This window comes from Dermacentor silvarum, chromosome 5 (assembly GCF_013339745.2).
Source record: "Dermacentor silvarum isolate Dsil-2018 chromosome 5, BIME_Dsil_1.4, whole genome shotgun sequence".
In the NCBI taxonomy this organism is placed as follows: domain Eukaryota; kingdom Metazoa; phylum Arthropoda; class Arachnida; order Ixodida; family Ixodidae; genus Dermacentor; species Dermacentor silvarum.
Genome location: NC_051158.1, coordinates 100,888,297 through 100,916,159, shown reverse-complemented (window position 1 = coordinate 100,916,159; position 27,863 = coordinate 100,888,297). Strand labels below are relative to the sequence as shown.

The 27,863-nt window shown below is 46.1% G+C and overlaps 1 protein-coding gene across 1 annotated transcript; it reads left to right on the top strand.

Annotated features, from left to right (window-relative positions):
- Nucleotides 1-5,290: 5,290 nt before the first annotated feature.
- Nucleotides 5,291-26,191, top strand: LOC119453672 (NPC intracellular cholesterol transporter 2). Its single transcript, XM_037715720.2, has 4 exons — nucleotides 5,291-5,793; nucleotides 18,441-18,539; nucleotides 23,383-23,561; nucleotides 25,711-26,191. The coding sequence occupies exons 1-4, from the start codon at nucleotides 5,697-5,699 to the stop codon at nucleotides 25,792-25,794; spliced, it is 459 nt and encodes a 152-aa protein (XP_037571648.1). The 5' UTR covers nucleotides 5,291-5,696; the 3' UTR covers nucleotides 25,795-26,191.
- The last annotated feature ends 1,672 nt before the right edge of the window (nucleotides 26,192-27,863 follow it).

Sequence of the window (27,863 nt, the reverse complement as noted above, 5' to 3'; positions counted from 1 at the left end):
AAGACATCCAAAATAAACAGTGGATTGTATATATCAGGCCAATGAGTGTCATTTTCTTAGTACGGACTGGCACAAAGGTCTGTTTCGCCCTAAGGGCGAGGCAATGAATGCGACAGCAACATGTTCGTATATTCCGCGTAAGGCTCGTAGCTGTAGTGGCAGTATGAATTGCAGTAAACGTAAGCTAAGTACGCACGGGTGGTGTGACTAGTGTCGACGTTTGAGTAGAAAAACCTCGACAAGCAGCATCGGTTAGAACCGCAGGGTCTTGTCGACGTTGTCGGCCTCCGGTTCGGCCTCCGGTTCCCGCAGCGCTACGTTTGGGCGCCTCCCGCGTTGAGCTAGAAGCCTGAGCCGCACACGTGCACGCAGCCGTACGTTGCTTTTGCATCTGAACTAACAGAGTAGTCATTGCGCGTATTCGGGCCCGCCTTGCGAGTGGCGTTTCGCTGGAGCTTCCCGGCCGCCGTTCTGACAACACGCGGGTGCACGTTCGTGCCATGTGAAGGACGGGGTGCTTCGCTGCGGAAACCACGCACCGGCAGGTACTATTCTAGCCACGGTATACCTTTGCTACTACGTGTGTGAAAACAATGGCGCAAGCCGGGACAGGGTCTTCATGTTCGGCAAAGTCTGCGTAGGGTGCGTTACAATTCGTTCCAACACCGAAAGAGTGGCCAGGAAAGTGGTATTTATATTCTTCGTATGCCTAGGCTGCAGAACCATGCATTATTTCAAGTCTTTTTGCGTAGAATGTTTAAACTGCCATTTTATTCTGTCATCAAAATCAGCATGTGCTTGTATTTGGTATATATATATATATATATATTATCCAGTCTAAATTGTTTATGTGTAAAGTGGAAAGTTGATGTTATACATTTTATGTATAATGCATGTTATACATGTATTGCTTGATCGTTAACGTGATGACCGTTCTTTGTATCTGTACATATATATAGTGTCCACACGCTTTGGTCGCAGTAGAGACTGGCAGTATTGTAAATAAATAAGTAAATAAATAAATAAATATATTTTCCGTCATTGCGTTCAGTGAAAATAACAAAGCTTGAAAGGATTTTTTGGCACGGAGCAACATGTGGAAATGTTTGAGACGTTGAGAACTCCGGAAAGCTTTTTCATCCCTGGGACTTGCACCCGCGCGACTACTGTTTCGCACGATTTGCGAGTCGTAGTATCCCTGGGACTTGCACCCACGCGACTACTGTTTCGCACGATTTGAGAGTCGTAGTATCCCTGGGACTTGCACCCACGCGACTACTGTTTCGCACGATTTGCGAGTCGTAGTGTCGTAGATGGCGTGCACGCACGGTAAACATTGCACGAATAAGGCTCGCTTTATGGATATACTTGCGCGTTGGAGTAGCACATGAGGAAAGAAGACGTCCTTCGAATAACACGTCGGAACAGCTACCGGCGACACAAACCGGTTTGCCCATTGTGCAACACGGCCCCCGCCGCAACAATCGGGCAGCTGCTATGGGCGTGCCCCAAGTATACGCAGCCTTGGGGCAACCAATGCACCATGGGCAAGTGGCGAGCTTCGAGCAGTGGATCCGTCCCTCAGCGGTGGCCGATAGCTGTCCTGCGAGCGCTGTATACGTCATTTGCTGCGGAATCGGGCATTCCCATTCTCAGCTTGTTGCAATCGCGCGGAGGAACGTTCCTCGGCAGCTGGCCCTGTTAACGTCTCCCGATTTCCCGACCCCATTACCATAAGTAGGCCGATGGGCCATCTGTATCTTAATAGAGCGTTATCATCATCTTAACTCGTGGACCTCAGGGTGTTTACCAAGGAGGTTGGTGTTTGCCGTGGTCGAGCTCTCGCACGTGAGCGTGGCTCCCCCTCAAGAACCGTTCCAGAGCGATGGGTCGACAGGCGCTCTGCTATCTCGCGCGCTGACGAAGACGCGGCTGCGATGGTCCAACTCTGCCACCTTGTGCCTTTCACTAAGATGTCGGCGAAGCGTGCCGAAATGCCGATTTGGCGCCTCGCGGTCAGATTACAGCTCAGACTGGCGTGCGGCGTTAAGTTTTGGGCAATAGTCGGTTGCGTGTTAGTGCATCCTGGGACCGCCGGGAAGAAACGACGGGTCACCCCGTCTTTTCTCCATAGCCCGTTGTATCTTCGCCGTGGTCCAATCATGTAAATACGAAAATTTCGGCCGCCGTGGTCTCCCTTTGCAAACGAGAAATACGGAGTGCTCCGGTGCGTTTCTTTTCCTTAAGGCTCCGGAAAACGCGTGGGAAAACAGCTGCATGTCAGTAAACCAACGGAATTTTGTGTCACGTAAAAACCTTATTTTGAGAGAGTAATGAAAAACACACAAGAGAGTCATGAAAGACACGCAAAAGTAGACGTTCTGGACTCCGAAAAACGAGAAAAAAAAAGGAAAAAAAAACGAGAACAAAAAAAAAAGAAAATGTAGGCACTACTGCTACACGGCCAGATGTGACGCATGACTAAGATCTCGCGGCTCCCCGGCAATGACTTCCGAGATGGGGCACCGCTACGGCTTTCGGCGTCACCTTGAAAAATCTTGGAGGCAATTTCCTGGGTCTAACGTCATAGCCGCTAACCACCAGGTGCACGACTCGGGTTCTTAGATGCTATAAAAAGGCTGCTAATAAGAAAATTGCACAATTATCAAGTCTCAGCTTTGGAAGATTATTTCAGCAGTATATCTCTACTATACTCATCTATACTAGCCAAAGCCGAATTTTGTTGTAGTAGGCCTTTAAGAGGAAGCTTTATCTCGAGATGAACTCCGATGCTGTCTACTTAAATACACCTAAAACGGAGAAATGCTTGGCTGACACAACCGCTGGATCCATATGAATGAAATTTGCTGCACTTGTGAGAGAAAGTTACATTCTATTGACCGTAGGAAGCAGAGTTGGTTGAGGGCCTGGAACTTTTAAAAGTTCGCAGCTCTGCACCAAAACAGATATAGCACCAAGTAGATATGTACACTGAATCCGCTAGAGCGGACAAGCTTGTTAACATAGTAGCAAAATCACGTAAGCGACAAATATATACAAACGTTATGAGATGTCCCACTAACCGATTCGTGGTATATTTCAGAGAGCGGTATAATACACCCATTTTGTGTGCTTTAGATGTATTAGGTGCAGTTTACAGAATTCTGATATCGTTTTGATTGCCGAGTTACGGAATTGGAAACTTGATAATTTCGTTTCCTGAATTTTTTTTTTCAATTTGACGTAATGTTTTTTAAAGGTATTGGACGGCCTAAAGAAAAACTCCGCTTGCAATAGTCGATATGTTATAACAGTCCCTTTTAAATGCGACAAAGCTAATCAAAGTCGGTGCAGTGGTTTTCCGAGAAAAACGATTTCTCCGTTCTCAAGTATCTTTATATTAGCCCCTGAGCTAAAGATTCCTCTTAAGCGGAACGGGATCGGTCATTGCGCAAAACGTATTATTAAATTGTTGGGTTTAAAGTTCCGAAACTGCACAGTGGGTTACGTGGGATGCCGTATTTGAATGGAGGGAACAAATTTGACCGCCTGGGGTTCTTTAACATGCACCTAAATCTAAGTGCACTGGTGTTTTTGCATTACGCCCCCATCGAAATGGGGCCGCCGTGGTCGTGATTTGATCCCGCGACCTCGTGCTTATAGCAGCGGGGAAGGTGTTCGGATGTCCGACATGTTCTTACCGCTTACCCGAATACACTGCCAATTTGGTGTAACAGTAGCATTGATATAGTTGCTGTTTGATTATATCCGCGAGGAGGAATAGCTGTTTAATTTATGAAGGTTTTCGTATAAGTCCTGTTTTTTGGAACATGTTGTTTATATTTGGTGTTATTTCTCCAATTCAGCATGTTGCTCTAGCACAAGTGAAAGTAGGGTGATATTCGGAGCACGACAACCTTTTCCAGTGAAGTTGGTGCCTTGCACCAGTTTCGTGAAATGCGGACTCAAAAAGTCCTATAGAAATGCGTTGCTGTTTCAGTTACCAGTTTCCCGTACCGCATTTTTAATGTAAGCGTTAACATAAACCGGAAGAGGAATACGTTACGCTGCAGATTTTCAGCACTAATTCCTCGAAACTTCTGCAAGACAAAGTATTACCAACTCAGCCACGCCCCCTGAAATTCCGACATCCGTTCAATATTGCTTTGTTGTTTGCCTACCTGCTTGATCACTTCAAACGTAGATGCGCAGTCGGCGCCTCTGTGTATGTGTGTGATCAAGGGAAAGCTCTTTATGGGAAAGCGTAAGCGTGAATGCGTGCCGGCGTGTGTTTACCACCTACGTGATGCTCGGTATGGATAAATGGAGGGGGAGGGAAAGGCCGTAGGAGATACAACACACCTTTCCTTCGAGGCGAGCATATTGCTTGCATGGTGAAAATGCCATGGTTTCCAGCCTTTCTTCGCATTCAGGAAATGTTTAGTAATGCGTTTTTCTCCGTTTTCCCGGTAACGTCGAAACCCTAACCAATAAAAAAAATACTCGTCGGTTAGGAGGCATTGAGGAGCCTCAGGTAGTTACGAGAGGCACAAAGCATTCACGCTTGTCTGAAGCGAAACTGCGTGCGCGCAAGTGCGCTGTCGGCCGGTGCAGGTGCGTTCATTGAGACGCCCCGAGGTGGGGAGAGCTGCAGCTGAAACGCGTGTTCGTTTCTCTCTCTCTCACGTCCCTCCATTATCTGCAACCTATAGCTGCCACAACCTCGAGATTCTCGCTTCTGCAAAAAAAAAAAAAAAAAAAAAGAAAAAAAAAAAAGAAACGCTTTCACTCCCCTCGACGGCCTTGGCTGCACCGAAAGCAGCCATCTTGAGGTATCGTGTTCAGTTCGTTCGGCGAGTCGTCACCTATGAGACAACCGTAGGCACACTTTCACACCTGTGCGACGTAGTTCGCTCGTGTTCTGGTGTACTCGCGCCCATACAAGTGGCGAGAAGCAGCTTCCGGAAAAAAAAAAAAAGAGCAGCGCGTTTCGATTACGCCTTCGAGGCCACCATTTATTGCGGTTCGACCTTGCGCGTGTCGTTAATTAAGCGCTGTATTGCGTCTGAGCGATGTCCAATTGCGTTTGCCATGTTTCGACTGCGGATGCAACCGGCTTGACAGATGTCACTGTCGGAGACTCATTCGCGTGTGCTGCGATAACAAAGCCTGCACGATGTCACCTGTTGCATCGAATGAATGCGCGAAGGGAAAGAGAGGGTTGGGAATTACGCGCACATGTGAATGGCGGCGTTCGAACGACTCTTCCCGCCTAATGTGCCCGAATTTCGGTGCCAGCTTTAACCAGAGTAACGCAACCCGAAGTCGCATCGCTCAGGGGAGTTCGCGGAGCGGAAATCGGGCGATCGAATGCAGCGGGAGCGGAAGTCGGGGAAGACGCCTCCGACTGCCCTGTCTCGGCGAGCGAACCAGAATGACGTGAGCAGGAAGAAGCTGAGCCCGTTACGTAAGACGATCGGTGGCCAAGGCGAGAGAGAGGGTTAAGGTTACGAGGGGAGAGCGAGCGATAGTGCGCGCACCGCTCGCAGTTTTGTTTAGGCGGTGCATATTTTTTCTTTTCTTTCTTTCCTTTTTTTGGTCTCAAGAGGAAGTGGTGTGCTCCGATCGCGTGCAGTCGCCCGCAAACGCGCTCTGAAAGGACGCGCATTAGCCCGGTCCGTGCGTAGACGTCCGTCATGGCTCGTGCTTCGGTGTGTTCCGTTGCTTTGGGTCTCCTGCTCGTCGCCGGCTACTCAGTCGCTGCTCTCGACGTCCTCACGCCAGAGAAGTGCGGTGAGTAGGTGTTTCTTGCTGGGCTACTACCGCTATTATTTTAAGTTGCCACCTCATCCTCTATTCATGTTACAGCGTGATGTAAACTGTGCGGAAGGAGAAGACACTGATATCGCAAGCGCTGGACACCACAAACACCCATTGTTTGCGATGTCTGCGTCTTCTCTCTGCCGCCCCGTATAATATAACGCCGGTGACATGAATCAAGAATACAGAAACTAATTAAATCGATTAACAGCATTGCCTTGCAGTATATTTATTCTCCATGCTTTGCATTTTTCGTATATTGCTCTTCGTAACAAGCAAAAAAAAAAATACAATCATCCTTACGTGAGAAACGCAGTAAGGGGGCAAGGGTTTGTAGAGCACGCGCTAAGAGAAGGCGCCGAATTTTGCCATGGCCCATTTACGTAACTTCCAACAAAGAAGGGCCAACTAAACTTCCTCGCTAGACAATCGTAGTGCTTGACTCATTTCCTGTTTGTGCACGCTGAACTGGATGAAATTTTGCGTTTTCTCTGCGGGCCTGGTCCACAGTTCTCGACTATACGTACTCACCTGGTTGCACTTAAAATATTTCCTTACTCATTTACTCAGCGAAAAGAAATTTAGTTGCAGCGACAGAGGAATCGGCGCTGCATGGAAAAAAAGCAAAATTGGGCTAAATGCCACTGCGCAGGAGGTTAGCTAGGTGCCAATGCCAACAAGCGGGTTGTAGTGTTGCAAAGCCGGCTCTTCCACACCCGCCAGAGAGGCAAATACATGTTTGCTCTAAGCCAATATGTTTCCTTTAACAGAGGACCACAATTATTCTTGGCTAGATCCATTACTAGCTCCTGCCGAAGAATACAGGCATCACTGCCTGCATAACGTATGCTAAAATTTTACGGAAGAATAACTCCTCTTGTAAGTTCCCTTGCCTTACGCTTATCGGAGGCGTATGCAGAGTCCACAAATCTATGCAGTTACTAAAATACGGCCATGAGCTCGTCGTGTGGTACGCTTCAATAGTTCCGTGTGCTCGTCGTATGGTACGCTTCAAGTCTCCCACTGGAATAAATTCCAGGCCTCTTTTCGTTAAAAATTAGGTAACCTAATTTGTATAATTACTTCAATAATGACTGCGATTCATTTTCAAATGTGTGCCTCCCTGGTAAAAGCAATCACGACAAAATCATTTATGTAATCTTCCCTATTTTCAAGCAATTTAGAGCGCATTTTATGAAACACTCGGCGTGAACCTCTCAACCATGAACATCTAGAGTTTATTCAATATATATACTTTAGGCCTCTGCACTAGCAACAATATTTAAGCCGGTTTACAGCCGCATTAGATGTCATCATCGAACACCTGTCATATATGTAGCATCCCTGTACCGAAGAGTAAGTAGGGTATACAATTTGAACGGAGTCTGAGCAAACAACTATAAAAGACAACTACATAACAGCTCTACTACTTGCCCAGGTATGGCTTGCCCGAGATGCGATTGTGCGAAAAATTCAACGCGCACGCACGCACCGGAGAGGCCTACGGGGGAAATTATAGCATATTAGGAAATAAACTATTGAACTAAAGTTAATTTATTTTTTAGTGCGTTGCATACATATATAATTACCAGAATCAGCGTGATTCGTGCCCCCCGTCAATTATTTCGCATTGCTCGCGGTCGGGTCTGTCAAAAGTTTATGTGCAACGGCAAGTCACTGCGCCGCGAAACGTGAAATTGATAGCTAGAAACTATGCGTAGTGTTCCATTCGCCTGCACTAATGGTGCGTGTTAAAAGCTTAAAAATTTAAAGATAACTGGAGTCATTTAGACGCTTCCTGACAATTATCGCGCAGTTTTTGACGACCTCTCCATAATGCCATACTCCTCGTTTAATGCACTTTACATGAAAGTGTCGTTTAAATATTGCGTTTGAAGCTGGTTCATTCATCCTGGGATGGCGTCGTAGTTATTGTAAAAAAAATGCGTGAGAAAACCGACGCCCTTTTTGAATAAAAAGGAGAGACTCGCATAAAAGTTAACTTTCTTTCGGCTGTGGCAATTTGCCAAAATGCTGGTGCGTCACGGAAATTGATGATGACGTTTTGGAAATGTTCCAGACACTTATTCCTCGGTAGACGGAAGTACGTGCAAGCTTGTTTACGATCTTCATAAACCAGATTACCTCCAACGCGCAGAAAATAACCCCGAAAATAGTAAGGCTTCACATGTGTAGTGCTCAGAGAGAAATAACAGTGCCGCATATTGACCCTTTTCGTGGAGCAGGTTGTACGAAAAAAAAGAGATGGCGCTTCCGGCAGCGCGCCGTGCGTTGCCTCAGCGGAGGCGCACGAATACAAAACCATTACAACTTCTGCCCTGCTTCTGAGCGATCAGCTGTCGGAAATGCACCTGGGTGTTCGCTAACGCACTGTGCTCTATTCATGCTGCGAAATTTCGAGCTGTAGAGGGAAGACGTGCGCTGTAGTTTGATGCAAAAATTGTGACTAGCATTTTAAGGAATGGAATGAATATGCATGACCATGATCCCGGACCGCTGCTACTTAAGGACTGCCTTTGTTGCCAGCCCTTTGCAAGGCACGGATTCCTTCGAGGATGACAAAATTCACTCCGCCAGCGCTGTATCGCGAACCTCCAAAACAAGGACTTCAGCCTGGGAACGTCGGCTAGAGTCGTCCGAAAAAACTTGTCACTCTGATTATGGGCAGAGAAACCCGGTCCGGTGATCGAAGCCTCGGCCACCGGAAAGCCGCACTTGCGACTTGGATGCCTGGAGAGCGAGTCCTAGACTACGGCTAACCAGTTCTTACCCCCCCCTCCCCCCCTGGATACACCTCACTGTCAAAATCTTGAAATCTTTCCGACCGAGGCCGGGATCAATAAGGGTGCTGACGGATGCGCGTGCCCATGTGCCTCTATAGGATAATGTAACTGAGCTGACAACGGGAGCTGACGAGGGGTTGATCCTCTCCAACTTGTCGGGAATAAGGTACTTCCAACGCTTACGCTCATGCGCCTCCTGCAACGAGACTCGAGTGCCAACTACCTGTATGTCGAGGATCATGCACTGTCTGTCCCTCCTAACCACCAGGTCAGGGATTCTGGTTCCTTGCGACGCCCGATAGTGGGGCTCTCCTTCGACTTGCCAGTCTTTCTCACGGAGTCTCTTGGCCACACGTCGCAACATGCAGTCGTGGCGCTGAATGCCAAGATGATGACGCGTTGATGATGTGTCCGGTGACATCGTTGAAACACATGACCGAGAGACTCGTTGGCGTCGCAGCCTGCCCGACACTTTACCGAGCCGTCTTGACCACGTTTCGATCTCGTCAAATTAGGTATGGCGGCGATGTGGAATTTAACCATATCTATGAATTATTTTCCGCGAAGGAAAGTCGTACTCTCGCCGAGCCACGCCGTCGAGCCCTTTGCATGCAGGCAATCCTTCGAGGGCATGCCATCAAAGCTATTGTGCAAGTTTATCCGCCAATACCTTGAGGAATCTGTTGTGTTTCGGATGATATTACCCTTGAACACTGCAAGTCTTTCTGCCTGTGTTACTTCTTTTCTAACAAAATCCATGGAGGCAGCTGCAGCACATTCATGGTCTATCTGAAAACAGCAGGCTCTATTCAGCCTTCGCATCCTCATAGCCGGGACAGCTGTTCCCATGCACATCATTCCTAAGCCCCCTTCGGGCACTGGGGCATACAAGAACCCGAGGGGCACATCCAGTGGCAGAGCGAGCCAGTGTCGCACCGCAGCCCTCATCATTCTATCGAGCGACAGGAGTAATATTGAGGAGACTGGACCGAGTACCAGGCGATGGATTAGTCGCGCTATTGTGCAATGGCGCAAGGCTACTAGTCTTTGTTGAGGTATGAAGGGAGCCTTGGCCAAGCGTGAAAGCAGAACCCGCAGGTCACCCTTGACCTATCGTTGGTCGACTGTGTGCCATCAAACCGGATACCCAGGTATTTCCAGGTGGTCTGAAGTGTCGTGACGGCGAGGGGCTCGTCTCCTATTGTATATACATGGTCTGTAACGATCTTGGCCTTCTTGGTTTTCCCGCTGGGCATAATCGTCAAGGTGTGGGATTTGGTTGCGTTAGCTCCCTGTCCAAACCGTTGCAAGTATTGGTGAAGGGCTGTCAGTTGGCACTTCCTGGTATAGTAAGTTTCTCGCACATTGTCTACACGCTTATAACCCAACTCAGAAGTAAATTTACACGCATTCTATCGCCAACGTATCAAGTTTAAGTGAATGGGCGCAAGCTTGACTCTATGTGCCGAAGCATAGATGACGGTCACTACACGAAAAGCACAGAAATGTTCGAATCTGAACGTTTCGTGGCAGTCCTAAGAGCAAGCGAGTGACTAGTGCTAATATATCTTTGCTACAAGCTATTTTTTTTTGCGAGCGCTTGCTGCGAGATGTGAAGACGGCATCATCTATGTAAAATGATTAGATGACCAAGGCTGTAAGCTGCCATTTGGGAAAGTAGTTTATCACCTCATTGATGTTGTTTGCGGTGCCACAGGCAGAAGTGAAGTATCGCAGAAGCCTGCAGTCGCGTTCCATTAACGCAGAGGGAAGTTATGCATAATTTACCCGCCGTGGTTCCTTAGTGGCTATGGTGTTGGGCTGCTAAGCACGAGGTCGCGGGATCGAATCCCGGCGATGGCGGCCGCATTTCGATGGGGGCGAAATGCGAAAACACCCGTGTACTTAGATTTAGGTGCACGTTAAAGAACCCCAGGTGGTCGAAATTTCCGGAGTCCCCCACTACGGCGTGCCTGATAATCAGATCGTGGTTTTGGCACGTAAAACACGATAATTTAATATTAAGTTATGCATAAAACCTGTGTTCCATCTCACCCATGACATCGCGCCAAAAGTACCACGATCCGCCAGGTGTCGTTGCGCACGCTGCGCAACTCAGCCCCCTGAATAAACTATAAGAGTAGCGACATTTATCCTTTCCTGGCCTCGCCTTCCCGAGGTCGCCTCGCCGCACTCGCCTTCACTTGCTTCTCGTCCTCTCCGTTTTCTCTGCGTTTGCGGCGCTCCGCGATAGCTTTGATAACCAAGAGCGACTGTTGAGCCTGTTTCACATGATGCGATTTTCATCGCACCGGAAGTGCGATTTCCGTCGCATGCGGCGGAAATCGCAGGCGCAGTACGACTCCCTCCCGTTGTAAGGCCGTTTCACATGGTGCGATTTTGCACTGCGATTATCGCACCGGAAGTGCGATTTTCGTCGCATGCGACGAAAATCGCAGTCGCAGGGCCGATTCTGCGATTTTCGGCTGCGACCAACCGGTTGGTCGCAGCGTCGAAACGTCGCAGCAATCGCTGCGATTTTTCCGTCGAAATTGCGCCGAGAGGCTTTTCGCGGTCTGTTTTGGAAAATGGCGGCGGTCGCTCAACGCAACGTTTATAGATACTTTTTTGTCTATAAATATTGGATCAACGAGCCTCGAACAGTGCAACTAATTGAGTGGAGCCTTGGATTGCGCAATCGGTACGTAACATCAGCACCGACACGCGAACAGTGCAGATAAAAACTCGTAGGTCAGATTCGGTTCTGTGATTTCTACGAGTTTGTTGACACGCTACGTTGCTAATCTGGTGACGCTGTTCTTTAGGTTGGCTTCGGGTGCTGATAGTACGTACTTCCGAGTTGGTAAATACTACGGGGTGTCCCTCACGGGAAGGCATGGCCTTCGGATGTCGTCTCAATTTTCTGGTTCTGGACACAACTCGCGATATACAAAAACGCCACAGTTTTATCGCGGTATGCTTTTACGGACGGAACAATTTAAAGAATATGCAACTACGGACAAATGCTGTGGTCAATAGGTCACGCTATACGCGCGACTATTTAGTTGCAGTCGGTTGGTTAGGGCTTTCATGCGCATTTTCCCCAATGAATTATCTCATTTCAAGGTTCTGTTACTTCCGCTTCGAGACGCAAAGCGAACGTGCAAACTGGATATCGTAATGAATGTTCTACAATAGCATATTTCACGCTTTGAAGCAGTATTGCCCATTTATTTTCGAAGCAATATTTAAACAAATTTTTTTTCTCATTTTTATGATGCATCATTTTTCTCCTGAATAAAAAAACCAATAAACCTTCAGTGTGTTATCTGTATTAACCCTCACATTAAAAGGTAATTGCACATTTCGCTTACTTCAGTGCGTCGAATTACTTTTGTTTATGCTGCTTGTAACATATCGCAGTACTCTAAGAAACTACTTAGCCATAAACATCCTTGCCTTTTCTTGCTTCTCTGTCTCTACTTCCTGTAAAACACATGCAATAATGCAAAAAGCAGGCGAACACCTTGTTTTTATAAGCAGTAGATAACTCATTAAACAAAAGCAGATCAAAATTGTGCAGTGAAGTCAGCCGGTTGCATTCCTTCGTATGAATGATAGTATCTTTTCAAGTGTGGGTGGGTCTTGCATGTCCACAGCTCATAAAGTGTGCAGACTCATCACGAGGCGTAGGTATAGCCCATCAAGATGGAGGCAATATTGCTAATGAGTCTGCACTTACATGTATTACTGCATAAACTCGTATAACCATATCCCATCATTACTCAATCGAGCTTGCTCAGTCATATTCACCAAAATTCTACTTATCCGAGCTTGCTCTGACTCATATTCACCAAAATTATACTCGGCCGAGCTTGATCTAATATTCACAAATATTCTACTCAGGCAAGCTTGCACCGAGTCATATTCACCAAAATTCTACTTATCCGAGCTTGCTCTGACTCATATTCACCAAAATTGTGCTTGGCCGAGCTTGATCTGACTAATATTCACAAAGATTCTACTCAGGCAAGCTTGCACCGAGTCATATTCACCAAATATCTACTTAGCCAAGCTTGCTCCGACTTATATTCATCAAAATTCTACTCAGGTGAGCTTGCACTGAGTCATATTTACCAAAAATCTACTTGCCGAGCTTGCTTTGACTCATATTCAGTAAAATTATACTTGGATCAGCTTTCCCCGACTACCACATGACAATATTCACTAAAGTTTACTCAACTGAGCTTGCTCTTACTCGTATTCACCAAAATTCTAATCAGTCAGGCTCAAACGAACTCAGACTCACGGTTAGTTCGAAGTCTTAGTGAGCCGACGTTTGAGTGAGTTCACCGTGCTATGTATACATTACATTATGTGACCTGTGCGGTGAATAAGCAAACATTGTCTATGAGTACGTGTGGCATCGGGTGAAATAAGGACAACTGTAAACACTGCAGTTAGTTTTCTAGAGTTCAACTGACCGTTGCGTGAAAGCTTCGCCTCATATCGATTCAAGCAAGTGCATTGGATCTGCATCGTATTTTTTGCCAATCCTGCTGTCTATTCTAGCCATTACTGGGTGGCCACATTTTGTACATTTCAACATAAAGTTTAATAAATGACTGTATGCAATATATTAAAACAAAGATGCTTGCATCACTGCACGTATAACAATCAGAACATGACACAAACACATGCACATAAGATGCACACAAATGATAAATACATAAACAGATGGAATCAGCTAGCCCCTACCTATTGAAAAAAAAAAAGAAAAAGCACAGGACTACGTATAACCATTCCCCTTGCCAGGTACATGGGCTATAGGAGAAACACACGTGCAACCTAGCAGTTACCTCGAGGTAGCAGCTATGGACGCTTTTGCATTCGCAGCTGGCCACTCAACCACTCAAGTGTGTTCAGTGTGCACTTGTACTTAGGGACACTTTTTATTGTCTGTATCTCAAAAAGTTAATGTGGCTCCTCAAGATTTTGAGAATGTTTGCATTCCGAGGCTTGCAAAGGTAAATATTTTTATTCCATTTTCGTTCAAGGTGAAGGCTCATACAAAAGATTAGAGATATTGTCAGTGCCCCTCACTTTCTCTCAGAACATAAGTGGTCTGTTATTGAGATTCTAGCAGCTTTTCAACAGCAAGAAAGGGAATCAGCTTTCCCTGTTTTCAGCATTGGTTTAATGCAGGCAATTCAGGGAGGCATAAAGTTTTGCTAATACAATCGGTTCGGGAATACCAGATTAGACTGTACCTTGACACTTTCCTTGCACTTTCTTATTTTGGTCAAATAACTCACTTTGAAATGGCTCCAGTTAGCATGCTCTAACATTGGTCTAATATAGGTTAAGTACATGACTAGCTTAACAGACTGGGATGCTGGCTTTCATTTCCAGGAAAAGAATCAGCACCTGCTCCAGTTGCATATGTTTTTGGTTATCAGGGGTATTCAGCCTCACTTTAAGGATAACGTGCTGAAGCAGGTAGAAGCACACGCATGCCATTAGCGGATAGTTTCGATAGCTTCTCACCTTACACTTGCCACCATGAATAGAAAATTTTAGCGTTCGATTTTGTTATTAAACAAACAAACGTACTCCTAACAAGGTATTTTAATGTTAGCCGTGTGGCTACGTGGCTGCGCTACGTACTGCAGCATATTAACTTAAGCTTCTTGATACAGATTCACAGCACACTAACAGCGCAAGAAACAGGACGAGAAAATAGACGACGCCCATGTCTGCCAGAATGATACGATACTACGTACACAAGTGACTGCAGCTCCTAAAAAAATGTGGTGTCGGCTTTTACGCCTTTCGAAATATTCAGAGAGCACTTGTATGAATAATTACAGCACAGGCGCCGAGAGGGACGAGCCAGGCTGGCGTTAAGATAAACGTTCACAACACAAATTCCATTGCACGTTCAGTAATTACACACAGATCATTTGCGGCTTTCTTCAGGGGCAGACGTGAGCTTTTGGGTTGGTGCTTGCTGCTAAGTTTGGTGCAAGAATATTGCTAGGAGCAGGAACCACTAATGCGCAATCACGATAAATACACACACATCCGTTTTTCAGAAGCTGACGTTAATCACGGGTAGCGCGAGGGTCTCTGCGTTGACATGACGACTCCGCTGCAGCCGAATCCCGAATACTGCATATGCGATGACAACAGCTATAGGGGCTTGTTGATAGGTCCTCTTGTAATTTGTTTAACCGCAGGTAGAACGACACAGGCATAAAACACACACGAGACAGCACACAACGCTGAACGACCACCTGCGAACAGCTGTTTATGTCCGCCATTTCTCCTCGTATTGAACTTCACAAACCGCTGTTGCGCACTCCAAAACAAACTAAACTTTGAAGCGTTTTTAAATTACAAAACGCACGTATTATTTGGTCCTAATAAAGAGAGGTCAATTATTTTATAACGCGCACGTCTTTTTCATTACATTAACGAATTTATGCGGCGTGTGCGACAAAATCTGGCAGCAAGCAACCCTGGGCGTCGCATAATCGCATTGTTGACATCGCACCATGTGAAATGACCGTTGCGAATTTCGCATCTGCGAAAATCGTAGCTGCGAAAATCGCAGTGCAAAATCGCACCATGTGAAACAGCCTTTAAGGCTGCGACCAACGGTCGCAGCGATCGCTGCGATTTTTCACCGAAACTTCGCCGTGAGCTACTTCGCGGGTTGTTCTTGGAAATGGCGTCGGTCGCTCAACGCAACATTTATAGATACTTTTTTATCTTTAAGCGTTGGCTCAACAAGCCTTGAACAGTGCAACTAATTGAGTGGAGCCGGGATGGCGCAAAGAGGCAGATAAAAACTCGTAGGTCAGATGCGGTTCTGTGGTTTCTGTGCGTTTCTTAATTGAAACGCTACGTTGCTAATGAAGCGACGCTTTTTTTTTTTACGTTGGCTTCGGGTGCTGATAGTACGCACGTTTGCATGCTTTTCCGTTATTCACACGCGCTGCGAGTCGGTAACTACTACGAGGTGTCCCTCACGAGAAGACATGGCCTTCGGATGTCGTACCAATTTTCTGACTGTACAAGCTATCCGCTATATACGAAAACGCCGCAGTTTGAGCGCGATATGCTTTCACGGATGGAACAGAATATGAAACTCTGGACAAAATGCTGCGGTCAAATGGTCACGCTATACGCGCCACCATTTAGTTGCAGTCAGTTGGTTTCGGCTGACGCGCTCATTTTGCCCAATGAATTATCTCATTTCAAGGCTCTGTTACCTCCACTGCGAGACGCAACTACTTATCAAGCTCGCAAAGCGAACGTGCAAACTATAGAACGTAATGAACTTTCTACAATAGCATATTTAACGCTTTGACTGGGAATAAACAGCATCGTGAATTTGTTTTCGAAGCATTATTGCGTGATAAACATTATTTAAATAGATTTGTCTCATTTTTCTGATCTATCAGTTTTGTCCTGCACAGAAAGCAATAAACTTTCAATGTAATGCCGACTTTGTATCCTTACTGCACCTGTATTAACCCTCACAACGTATTTACATATTGCAGTTACTGCAGTGCATTTAATTTATTTTGTTAATGCCGGTCGTAACATATCGCAGTATTCCAAGAAACTACTTCGCCATAAACATCCCTGCCTTTTCTTGCTTCTCTCTACTTCCTGTAAAACACATGCAACAATGCGAAAAGCAGGCAAACACCTTGTTTTTATAAGCAGTAGTTAACACATTAAACAAAAGCAGATCAAAACTTTGCAGTGAAGTCAGCCAGTTGCATCCTTTTCTGTGAATTATAGCACCTTTTCAAGTGCGGATGTTTCTTGCACGTCCACAGCTCATGAAGTGTGCAAACGCATCACGACGCATAGGCCGTGCCCAGCAAGACTGAGGCAGTGTGGCTTATGGGTTTGCAATTACATGTATTACTGCATAAACTCGTATAACCGTATCCCATCACCGAGCTTGTCCTGACTCATATTCACCAGAATTATACACAGCCGAGCTTGCTCTGACTCATATTTACCAAAATTATATTCAGCCAAGCTTGCTCTGACTCATTTCCCAAAATTATTCTTAGTCGAGCTTGCTCTGACCCATATTCACCAAATTTCTTCGTAGCCAGGCTCACACCAACTCAGCCTCATGGTTATGTCCAAGCCTTAGACAGCTGTCGTCTGAGTGAGTTCACCTAGCTATGTATACATTAAAGTTCTGACCTGTGCAGTGCATAAGGAAACATTTCATATGAGTCTGTGTTGCATCGGATAAAATAAGGACAACTGTACACATTGCAGTTTGTAGAATTTCATTGACCGTTGCATGAAAGCCTCGCCTCACGCCTCTTCGAGTAGACCAGCGCATTAACTGGAATTGGGCTATCTACCACAGGCAACCTTTAAAACATTTGGAAAGTGTTCGCTGAAACACCCGGTATTTACCTTCGAGAATCGGGTGTTCTAATCAGTAAAACAGTCCCGCTGATACTCAGCTCATTGCAAGCTCGCACGAGACAAGTGTTGTCCGTGACTCAATTGGAAGCTACCACTGCTCAAAGCCGGCGTCGGAGGCCATCCAACAGCTTCGTCATCGTTTGCACAGTGCGCCTAAAAGTCAACATTTCTGTCGCAGTGTGTCGCTAAACAAGCTGAACCGGCATAATACAGCGGTTCCTTTCGCTTGATTATGTTCAGTTATTTTTGGCAACCGCTCGCGACCTTCCGATTCGAGCGATATCGAAAGCGTAGCGAGGATGGAATTGCAATTTTAATGCCATCGTTACATTATCCCGGCCATCATCGCTTTGTAGTGTACGCATTGGTCGCGAAATGTTTTCTGCGAAAGGTTGGAGCTCAGTATATACCCATTTGGCGTATCATGTATTATTCAGTCCGCGTCAGCATTCACTGGCTCCGCTACTACAGTGTCTCTTTTTATGGTGTTATTCGGTATGTAGACACTATAGCAGCGCCACGCTTGCATTTTTGTGTAAGTGCTATTCCGATAGTGCAGGATATACAGGGTGTCCCAGCTATCACGCAGCAGGATTTAAAAAAGAGCAACGTCGTTACGCGAAGCAAACCTAGTGCGTATTGTTTGCAGCACAGTGTTGCCGCAAAATTTTTTTTGTTACTGAGATTTAATTAGGTAATTGTAATTAATTATCTAACTCGAGAAGTACTGTCCTAATTATCAAAGTATCAATGAGAAAGTTGTACAGCGACATGAAAAACTACCGATACAGCTTTCTGTTGCTCAATACGTGCATGCTACATAAAAGTGTTTTTCCGAGCGTGAAAGAAGCCCGCAAATGCACGCAAAGTGTCGCGCGGCAATTCTCCGTGTATTCGCGCGCTTCTTTGACGCATTTATGTAGTACGTATTGAGCAACAGAGAGCTGTATCGGGAGTTTTTCATGTCGCTCTACAACTTTCTCATTGACACTTTGATAATTAGGACAGTACTTCTCTAGTTAGATAATCAATTACAATTACCTAATTAAATCTCAGTAACGAAAAAATTACTGGCGGCTACTCCACTGTACTGGCAACAATACGCACTAGGTTTGCTTCACGTAACGCCGTTCCTCTTTTTTAAGATCGTGCTGCAGGATAGCTGGGACACCCTGTATAGTAGGGTGTGGCGAATGTTGATGTGCTACGATAACGTCTTAAGTGCGTCTCCATCTGCCAGAGTTTGGGACGCACTGTTCCTAGCGTGTTGCGCTGTCGCACTTTGTTCCGAGGCTACATATCAAATGCTTATATTTATAAAATTCCTGTGCTTTTTTTTTACTCCAGGAGGCGACTTCAAGGAAGTGCGAGTGAGCTCGTGCCCACAGGTGCCCTGCAACTTCGAGAGAGGAAAGACCGTCCGCATAGAAGTGGACTTCACACCTGGTGAGGAAGCACTATCTCCTCAAGCACAAGAAGTGGGAATCACGTTACATCCAGATAGCATATTAAGCCCAAAATGCTTGTAGCTCCCGTTGTCGGCGACCTTCAAGTGACCTTGAGCCAAAACCCAGAGCCGTCGTCGTCGTCGCCGCCGTGAGGTCCCGTATAAAGTCCAACGGCGATGAAATCGTCGCCGCGCGCCGTATGCTGTATGTGCGAGTGAAAGCGCGCGAGGGACGCGCGCTTTCTCGGGGAGCGAAAGCACGGCGGAAAGCAAACGCGACTTCTTCCGTCGCGCTAAAGCTCGTGGGGGGATGGGAGGGAGGGGAGGCGACGTTTAGCTGCGGCACCAAATGCGTATATATATAGAAACATTGCGAGGCGAGAAGGTGATAAAGACTTCCAACGCTGTTCGACGAGTGTCCCGTTCTGAACTCGTCGAAAACCTACGAGCCGCCCCCAGAGGCACCGGCAACAGTCACCAACGCCGCGCGCGTTCGGTGCGAACGCGGGCAAGAGGCCGACGGCTTCGACAACAGTTCTGCGCGTTGTTGGTGCTGCTGCATGTCCATGTTTATACAGCTGATAAAATTACTATCCTTACTCCGCATAGCTCTCTACTAATTGGCCATCGCAATTGATGCTACGCCTTTCGGGTGAAACTGCGACATTTTGTTTGTTTCACCATTCTGTCACCTTATTTTAGCGTTTGCGTGCTTCGCGTGGTGACCATGCTTTAGGAGTGCTTTTTTTGCGGTTCTCTCAGTGTATTTTTTTTTTTTTGGCGTGAGGTTTCTCTCTGTGTTTTGCTGGGCTAATTTCCGCGTGCAAGGTGTCAAAGCGGATGTTAGCTTAAAGACTATGACGTAATTTTAAAGTCATTCACAACAATATAATCAGAAGTAAGATTACCCAAATTGGTTAATAGATTTGCAGACTACACTTAAAAATTACTCCGAACAAGGACTGAGGCTTTTCAAGGTAGCTTTTCTTAATGCCTCGGATACAATACTAGGCTCCATTGGAGACACGGTCACGGACATTAGGCACAGGGGAAAGGGGTCAGTCCAAACCCTCTTCCCCCTGTTGAGCTTTTCTGTCCCGCTAGGTCACGTGGCCTCTTTTAACTGCGGTGCAGTGCTTAGTCGAGCGTGTCGCGCAGTAGCAGAGACAGAGAGGTCACGTGACCCGGGAGGGCTCCTCTCCTCCCGGTCGCCGGAAGGAGAGGAGCGGACCAATCGGAGCGCGCGCCGGGGGAAGGAGAGGCGCCGGGTATCGACCCTTTTCTCGGAGCAGTGTTCTCTAGAGGAACGAGATGGCGCCTTCGGCGGGGCGCTATACGTTGCCTCAGCGAATGCGCACGAATACGAAACCACTACTGCTTCTGCCCTGCTACTGTTCAATCAGCTGTCGGAAATGCAAGTGGGTGTTCGCTTATGCACTGTGCCCAATTCATGCAGCAAAATGTGTAACGATAAACGGAAGACGTGCGTGGTAGTTAGCTGCAAAAATATTGATTCGCATATTAAAGAATGGAATCAATCTGTGTCGCCGCTGCTACATAAAGACTACCTCTGTTGCCGGCCATTCGTGATGTTGGCTTTCCTCGAGGATAAAAAAAAGATAATTAAAAAAAGATAATTCATCCGCCAGCACTGTATAGCTAACCTCCAAGGAAAGGACTTGAACTCCGCAACGTTGGCACTTAAGAGTGAGTACCGCTTGTTACAAAAGGAAGTAATGCCACTTACTCACTTACTGGCATTGTAAGTTTCTCGCACGTTATTTACACATCTACCCCTATTCGCACGGAAACGTACACCATGCCCCACTGCCAACGTATCAATAATAAGTGAATGGGCGCACACTTGAATCAATGTGCGGAAGCATGAGTGACGGCGACTACACCGACAAGACTCGAATGTTGGAAGCTGAACGTTTCATGACGGTCCACAGAGTACTACCGATAATACGCCTTTGCTACAAGCTACCACAAAGTACAGAACATTTGTATTCCAAGCTTTGTGCGCCTCAAGAACAAATCTATTGCAGTAGAGCACATCCGCGAGCCGATTGTTTATTTTCAGCCTAATAGCGGAAATAGTGGAACAATCAAATAGAAACTTTACTGAGTCAGAAACATGACAAGCCGCTGCTTCAAAATGCTTGCCAAGTAAAGAACGAGCACAGTGATCCTGATTCAAATCATAAGCGGAAAATTTGGACATGTTGGAATACATTTCTAGCCCCGATTTTAGTACAAGCACCCTATACGCTGCTTGCGCCGTTTGGACAAGGCGTAATGAGCTCTGAAAGCACTCACATGTTCTAAAGCTGGGGCCAAAGCTTCATGTCGTCCACATAGTCACCGCCTACGAAATGCGTCGAACGGAGGTTGGCTGCGCCGCACCGGCGTCACGCGCTTGCATAGTAAACACGGAGGCAGCTGAGGCAAGCAATGGATGCGTCACCACGTGATCAAACATGGCAGCGCCCATGAGAGCGCTGGAAAAAGGGTCAATAATAGCAGCTGTTTGCGCCGCACTCTCTTGGCACGATGGACGGCATCCACTGACCGTCTACTGCTGTGATCGCAAGGCCGTGCTGGTAAAGGAAAAAAAAAAAAAACTGGACGTGACACCAGCCAAAACCCAAGCAATGCAAGGGATTAAACATTGAATAAAAGCGTTTTATACCTTACCTTGATGTCCATGTCTCACTAATGAAATGCAGCCAGTTAAACGAAGTGACATCTGTCGAAACAGCGGAGATGTGGTCGTTCCTTCGATCCAAAACGAAGAATACGACAGCGAAAAAAACAAAAACAAAAAAAGAAACGTACGCGACAATCGCAGAAACAGAACGACCACAGCTCCGCTTCTTCGACAGATTTCACTTCGTGGAATTGGCTGCATTTTTTTATTGAAGTCCGAAACGACAGCACAGGGTCCTCATAAACAGCTTCGCTGTAAAAGTAACGAGAGACGCTGAGCGCGCTGCACTGTTGGAAGAAAAGCGGTTGAAGGCGTCCTTTTCTTTACCCTTTTTCTTTGTCACCACAGGCAGCAAAAGACACCACATGGTAGCCGTTTCATGCTTACATCTGCTGTCCATTACGGGAGAGCCAGCAATTTTTTAGCTTACTTTGCGGCATTCGATTCATTATCCTGAGATCGGTATCGTGAGATCTGTTGTGTATTCACGCCTAGGATGCGTTTTCATGTGATTTCGTGCGTGCTTGTGTTTGTGTGTGTGTAAGCCGCAAAGTCAAGACCAGTTTTCGGTATGGGTAAACAGGTAGGCAATGACTGTGCATCTTGCCTTTCCAAAAATATGTGCGAAAAGGACCACTTTGACCTTTTTTTGTAATGTGTGTTTAATGCTACATGTACGTAGTTCAAAGTTTGTATGCAGTAATTGCGCACCTTGCAGGTGATAGATAATAACCTCGTATCAAAGATTCTTACCACGTACTTCAAATTTAATCGCCTGCATGCGTAATACTAGATCCGTTAACTTTCACATCATATATATATAAAGGTGTAAGTCATGGCCGAAGTGGATCTCGGAAAGTATCCGGGAAAGGTATCCCAAGGTGACCCGCGCGTCAAAGACGAGGCAAGTGATTCACCTCGTCCGAAAATAGGGTACGCATGCAGTTTCATTATGCCGTGCTCTGGCTTCTAATGCCTAGCCGCAGTAGCAGGCACTTTAGGAGTGCACCTGCCGCTGTGGCTCACAGTCTATGACGCTCTGTTGCTGTGCATGTGGTCGCGGGATTGATATTCGCATTCCGACGGGAACGAAAATCAAGAGTGCTCGCGAGCTGAATCTCGGATGGTAGTTATGAATGCCCAAGCAGTCAGGATTATTCCCGAACTTTCCCTACAGTGTCATTCGTATTCTTACTATATTATTATTATTATTATTATTATTATTATTATTATTATTATTATTATTATTATTATTATTGCGATAGAAATTATATGGATACACCAGGCTCATTTCTGCCGTCGTCGCCGCCGTGAGGTTGCCTATAAAGTCCAACGGCGATAAAATCGTCGCGGCGCGCTGTATGCTGCATGAGCTAGTCTAGGAACGTTGGTATGTGCGAGTGAAAGCGTGCGAGGGTGAGTTGGCGATCGCGGCTCTATGTGGCGCACGCAAGCGAACGAAGCGGGAAGGAAGCGCGCCGTCTTCCGTAGCGCGCAGCGCTCCAGGGGGAGTGTAGGGAGAGGAAGAGGGCGTTCTGCTCCGGGCGGCCGCCAAAACAGCGTGCGCTGGACTGTGTCCCCGACGCTGATGGCTTTGAAGCTAAGCTGGCACAGAGTAGAACGTGCCCCCTGCCCCCGGCGCCTTTCGGCCCGGGAGGGCCCGAAGGTCGATTCCGGAAAGTTTCCGAAAAGTGTACTCCGAACAGTCACCTTTGCGATTTTTCTCATTTGTGAAAAATAATACATTAACATCTTTGGAGCAGTTGGCTAATGAGACAATTTCACATGCATGGGTGAACAAGGAGAGCCTGAGCAACACCTTCATCATTTTCGTTCACAAAGGAAAGGAAATTATAATCTTGACACGCTGGCGCTTGAATAGTGAGACGAGGCGGACAAAGCTCATTCTATCTAGGTCGTTGTGCTGCTCGCTTTCAATCTAGAAACGTTTATAAGCTCGCGCACGTGGATTGAATGCCAAATTCGGTGGTTATAATTAGAGCACGTTTACGCAAATTGTGAAGGACAATTCGTTTTTTGTTATTATTCTTCATGAAGTTTCTTGAGAGGCCTACTGACCCATTCTTCCAGTATTAAATAAATCTGTTATTTTTGGCGTGCATTATTCGCAGAGGCCAGCTTTGACAAACTTCAGGCGACGTTCAAAGGGGAGCTGACACCCGGCACCTGGCTCCCCATGCCGGGCTTCAAGAAAAACGCCTGCGCAAAAAGTGGTCTACAGTGTCCTCTGGAAGCTGGAAAGCAGTACACGTTTGCCAAGGAGATTTCAGTACTGCCATCATTCCCTACGGTGAGTTTGTCATTATGAGGAAATGCTGTTATTTTGATATCACGATACGCAGTGTAAGGCGAAGTGTAAGAAATCACAACACACACTCTTCTGCTGCTGCGAGTCAGTTTTTTTTATTGCGATGTACATCATGTCAAATGAAGCGCTTAGTAACAAGTTTTACCTAATACTGAAAAGGCGATGAGTTGATGTGCCTAAGTCCCTTCTCGACTGTAAAAGAGTAGCGTGCGCGAAAAACAATTCTTGTAAATCCGCATTGAACAGTGTAAAAGTATTACTTTTTTGGTAATTATCCGGACGCTGACTGGACCGAGCTGACCTCCCGCTGAACCGGACTCGCGGTTTCACTGAAATAATTGTAGGCTTCACGCTTAATCAACAAGTTCATCAGGCAACACGGCAGGAGAAAAATTTAGATAATATTTTTACACCGGCTCCTGATGTGAGCTCTTTGCCCTGTAGCACTAGGTTTAGTAAACACTTGAACCTGTATGCTGCGCTCGAAATGCCTGCCTGTTGGCGTATCGTTGCACAGAAGCACATTTGCAAATATAACAGAATAAACTTGCAGGCTTATTTACCAACCTCAGACTGGAAGGCATTTGTGAATATTTTGTTCCTTCATTTTCTCAGTCAACTAAAACTGGTGTTCTTTCAAAGAATATATAAATTAGTTGGCACATGCGCACATACCAGATATTTCGCTTAGACTAAACTTCCCTAACCATGGTTACAGAGATCCCTGTGCACTATGGAACTTATAAAAAAAATCTGCTTTTGATGCTGCAAAATGCGTAGCAACACTTCTATCTCAGGCGAAGCAGGAAAAGGATTACTGCCATGCTCTTCGTATAGCGGTGGGAAAAAAAATTGGAAATCAACCTCTCACTAACACCGGCTCAGATATTTCACAGGTGCATGATGGATCACACGTTACTTCTCGTGCTCGTCTGGTGAATAAATATTTTGTGCACGTTTATTGCGAAGACCACCCTAGCATCGAATTTATGGAGCAGCCCAATATTCAGGTATATGAAAGTCATTATTACCATCTGCATTTGAGCATTGATTAACAACCTTAACGTATCAAAATGTGCACACCCAGCTGAATGGCTAAGGCACTGCGTTCTAAGCAGGAGGTCGCGGGTTCAATACCTGTGGGACTAATGCAAGAACACTCATGTACCTTGCATTGGGGGCACGTTAAGGAATCCCAGATGGTCAAAATTGTGGTCCAGTTATTCTGCAGTCCCCAAATACGGCGCGCTTAGTTTTGGCCCATGATAGAACAGAATGTTTTTTGCGACAAGCGCGCATGTGGAGGTGTGGAGGCGCGCATGTTGATGATGATGTCGGTTGCAGCGATCGTGCTGCAACAAAACCGGGAGCCACCACCACTAAAATCCTTAGGGTACACCGTTAGCGTTTGTAGTACCATACCTCACCCATCTTTGAAGAATGCCTGCGCCTTTCTGCTGATCAGATTCTTGTATTTCGCGGCTGTTGAAACTAAATGGTTCAACAAGAGTAATCTCGTAAGCGCTTCTTTGTCTTTCCTGCGCGCCAGTTGGTCAGCAGAAGGCGTTTGCAGAAACTACGGGCGGCAGCTAATTAGCGACATTCTCGCGCTTCTGTCGCAAAATGACGACGCATATTGCCACGATAGTCTGCTATGTACAGACGCTGCACATACCAGACGACTGCAGATGCTTTGGAATACTGCAACATAGCTATAGTACTATAGAATATGCAGTCGACTGCCATGCGGAGACGCTGCAAATAGGAAATGACTGCAGATGCTATGTCTGTACATTTGACGTTAGTGTATTCTTCTCGGAAAGGCACGGTAAAATTGTGCAGCTGTACAACACCTATGTATCAGTAATTATTTGTCTCAGATTTCCAGCCATGCATTCGGGAACCTACGTAAACTCGTCATGCAGTGCGCGAATGTGACCGTCTCTGTAATGACAAAAGTAAGCTATTATAGCATTCCGATGAGGTGTCACCACTGCCGTCAGTTCAGGTCAGGGACGCTGTCACCTTTTTTAACGGTATGTATTACAGACGGCGAGATTTCATTGCTGAGCCCTATAAACGTTGTTGCCACTCAATGCCTTTGCACGTGTATGTTTTTGCTTCGTTGCAGCTTCAAGTCAAATCGGAAATTCGCCTGAAGGCAGGCAACGGCACGACGATCTTCTGTTTCTACGTGCCCGTGAAAATTGTCTGAGCATCGCTACAGTGGCCTACGACGATTCCGTTCTGCGGCCGCTTCGCCAACTTATGCCGTCCACGGATCGATCGAATGACTCGTGGCGCTGTTTTCAACACCAAAGTGCAATTCTTGGCAACGCTATTTTAACAAATTCGCTCTTGCAGGCGATGGACAACGAAGGAATTTTCGTTTTGTTTCGTGCCACCCATGTATGACGAGGTATTTCATGCAGTGTACAAGGTATATGTAAACTGGTAGTGAAGCTTCTATAGAAACCTACATGTCCAGAAAATGGCGCTATGTTGCAACCGTCGCAAGCTGTGTGTCGGGGGGACAACTTCTGCCCAGAGAAACGTAAATAAAGAATAATGACGTCATACCAAGAAGTAGAAGCGACGTCGTGATTTACGTTCCTTGGAGAGAATGTTTAAATTCCTTTAGGTCCGCCATTTTGACCGTTACTCGAACACTTTTTTTTCTGAGCATCAGCTTATGCGCCATAAGAGTGGCCTGTCTCTCAAGGCGAACTTAAGCAGGCTGGTAACGATGTCCATAGGTTTTAAAACGTACGTGCCTTACGAACGTGAGTCACTAGGATGGGAATGAATGACAGTGCGAAAGAGGTTTGAAAAATCACTTTTATAAGCGTAGGACTCTAAAGCCAATATACATGGCCCAATAAGAAAACAGGTTTCAATTGATGAAAAGTAGCATGGCCAACACACAGTCACAATATATTACAATACCTGCGAAACATGTTCACAGAATCCTCGAAGCACTCGCCATTCTTTGCAACGCCGTGTATTCATATGAGACAGTTGTATCGCATTACCATTTAAAAAGTATTCCAAGCAACCAATATTGCTACCTGCGGTGCCATCAGACCTTCTGTTACGAAAAAGTGAACATCGCAAAGCGTTTCTTCGCGTAGCCCTCCGCTTTCATCGCCACGGCGGGACACGTCACGTCGGATGCAGCAGCGTCAAGATGCACGATAATGCAGTCTCCAGTCACACCCTTCCATGCCATTAAACCACGGCTGTGACAGCTGGTATACCGCCCAGGTAAACGGGAATTGCTTCACAAGCGCCAGTTTGCCCCCTAGTGATGGGTAGGTCATGCTTCTGAGAAAAAAAGAATTTAAAAGCTAAGCCTGCTGCTATGGCAACGCATTTGTTTTTATGCGCGAGAGAGAGATGGCCATCTCGCTTGTCGTCTGCAATGCGCTCGACGAGTGTGCAATTTTCTCGGAAGACGCAAGAGGGAACTAGCACGAGTGGCGTTTGCTACTACAGTCCGCTTTGTTCTAGGAGCTGTCATTTTCAGCCTCTTGTTTTGTAATGGCAATCTTTTGTCGCGTGTGTGGTTGTTAATGTATTGAAGAAATGCCAGCAGCGCATCTCTGTTTGCTAAAATTTTATCCTATTCCGTTATGATACGTGAGCCAGCTTGCGACAGCGCGTGGCTATTGCGTTTCTGTAGGACAATAACAGGCACTAAAATGTGCTTTATTTCGCGATTTTATTAGCAACTTTTCTACAAGAGATACAATACACAAAAGAATATTGCAGACGTGAGTATCTCGGATGTACAGTACAAATTAACTGCACGTTATGCTCGCACATATACATAAAGATTCTTACAGTTTCTGAATAGCAAAAGTAATGTTTTCTTTTAGTTTTACAGGTGACAATCCTACCGACGCAAAGCGTTCGTCGCAACAGTTATCTGTTTTGACTTATGCAAAAATTATAATTAAGCTACACCGGTTGAAAGGCTGAAGACAGCGCATTTCACATACCCAAATGCAAACGAGACAGAGATTCGGGGGAGGTAGAGTTGTCCGTGCTGGAGCTCGGGTCTGGAAAAAAATGGATGCAATGAGTGTTATGCTTACACACAACGCAATTGCAGGCGCAAATTTCAGCACTGTGTCCGCAAAACAGCACTTTCAATTCATGTACGTCAACTCTAATTATATTTTGTTGTGGGATTTATGCTAAAGATATGGCACAAAAATTTTATCTAAGTTCTTATTTTAACTGCTACCATATTGAAGTAACAGGTTTGGTAATGCTGCTTTC

What these genes read in the sequence shown, in the direction of transcription:
- LOC119453672 (XM_037715720.2), top strand. Translation starts at nt 5,697, where the DNA reads ATGGCTCGTGCTTCGGTGTGTTCCGTTGCTTTGGGTCTCCTGCTCGTC. An exon ending in AGAAGTGGACTTCACACCTG is followed by an intron (nt 18,540 to 23,382) that starts GTGAGGAAGCAC and finishes CATTATTCGCAG; the next exon opens with AGGCCAGCTTTGACAAACTT. An exon ending in TACTGCCATCATTCCCTACG is followed by an intron (nt 23,562 to 25,710) that starts GTGAGTTTGTCA and finishes GCTTCGTTGCAG; the next exon opens with CTTCAAGTCAAATCGGAAAT.